Source organism: Loa loa (assembly GCF_000183805.2).
Source record: "Loa loa unplaced genomic scaffold supercont3.345, whole genome shotgun sequence".
Taxonomy (NCBI): Eukaryota; Metazoa; Nematoda; class Chromadorea; order Rhabditida; family Onchocercidae; genus Loa; species Loa loa.
In genome coordinates this window covers 33,518-35,167 of record NW_018108525.1, presented here as the reverse complement: position 1 = coordinate 35,167, position 1,650 = coordinate 33,518, and the positions used below count along the sequence as shown (strand labels likewise).

At 27.3% G+C, this 1,650-nt stretch overlaps 1 protein-coding gene across 1 annotated transcript; it reads right to left on the bottom strand.

The window, feature by feature from the left end:
- Positions 1-310: 310 nt before the first annotated feature.
- LOAG_15366 (hypothetical protein) lies at positions 311-590 on the bottom strand (the record flags this gene model as incomplete). Its single annotated transcript, XM_003150857.2, has 1 exon — positions 311-590. The coding sequence occupies exon 1, from the start codon at positions 578-580 to the stop codon at positions 311-313; it is 270 nt and encodes an 89-aa protein (XP_003150905.2). The 5' UTR covers positions 581-590.
- Between the last annotated feature and the right edge of the window lie 1,060 nt (positions 591-1,650).

The window sequence follows — 1,650 nt, the reverse complement described above, 5'->3', positions numbered from 1 at the left end:
AAACAAAAGAAAAGAAATGAAATTTTAAATTAATTTTAATTTCAAATTTTATACTGAATTTCTTTTCTTTTCCCCATATTAGCTTTAATTTATATTCTAAGTTATTATTTTCTTTACCTCACTCATAATAAATTAAAATGCATTTTTTGAAGAAAAGAAAATTAACTAAAATTGCAAATGTAATTGTGGAATTATTTACTAAATATGTTTTAACATTAGTAAATTAAAATTAATTACCATTAACATATGTGTGATCAAAATTTTTAAGAATAATAAATTTTTTTAATAATTTGTAAAAATTAGAAATGAATTACACCTCGAATTTTACAGGAACAAGCGAATTATCAGAGGATCCATTGGAAATGGTTGATATTGTGATCGGATTTGGTAATTCCTTTGATACATCCGGCATATTAGCATTATGAAAGTTAATTTTATCATTTGTTACTGGAAATTGAAGTATATCCGAATTGCAAATATATCCTGGTAAATTTGATGTTAAACATTCATTTTGCATTTTTGTTGATAAATTTGAAGTTACTCCGATGAATACGTCATCATCATAATCATTCATAATCATCCTTTTCTTGTATCAGGAAAATTCAAAATTTAAGTTTTCAATTTCGTTGCGGAAATTGATTTGAATTGCTGGAATGATGAATTGTTTTACTCAGAGCAATTGAAAAGTTTCGTTCGAATTCAATTTTTTCACAATATTCCACCATTTGTAATTAATCATTTTTTTTTTTCGCCATAATCGATTGTTCTGAAACAATGAATATAAAAAGAAAACGGTAAAAATTATTTTAAGTGAAAAAAAAATTGATAAATTATAAGATTTCTTGGAAAATTTTCACATTTATTCTTCCTTTTGATAATTTGACTAATTAACAAAAACGAAAAATGTAACATTTCGATTCATTGTATTTCTATTCATTAATTACTATATCTTATTAATATTTCCATTTTCTTCTTCATCTTTTTCCTTTTTCAAAATATGACATAATAATTTGTAATTTGCATAATTAATTTTACAATATTCATAAAATTAGAAATCTGAATTAAAAAAATAAATTTATTCGAGCAAATAAAAAAAACGAAAGAAGATGAGAAAGAAAAGTATATATGATTGGACTGACTAGCCTATATTGCTGGTATTCGTCATAAATGTTGTTGGTGATGATTGTGCTGATGATAGTTACTGGTGGTGATGATGATGATGATGGTGGTGGCAACGGTGATGATGGTGGTGGTAGTGATGGAGGTGAATAGTTGTAATGATGATTTCCGTATTTGGCTTATATTTTGTTGTTGGTAGTCGCAATAATGACAATGATGATAATTTTGATGATGTCGATGATAATGATAATAAAGATATATGTGAAATGAGATGACGATAACAAAATGATAGCGAAATGTTGGAAATGATTTCCTATTTTTTCCCTAAAGTTAAAAAAGAAATAAATCATTGCGATAACATTTACCTTTTTCGTCTTCTTCATCACTCTCTGTCCCATCAAATATGCCGCAATCAAAGAGAAAGAAGTTTTTTCCGCCTGATACCGGTTTCAACGTATATCCTCCTCTTCCTCCTTCTTTCTCTCCTCCTTTTTCTTCTTCCTCTCCTCCTTCTCCTCCTCCTCCTCCCCC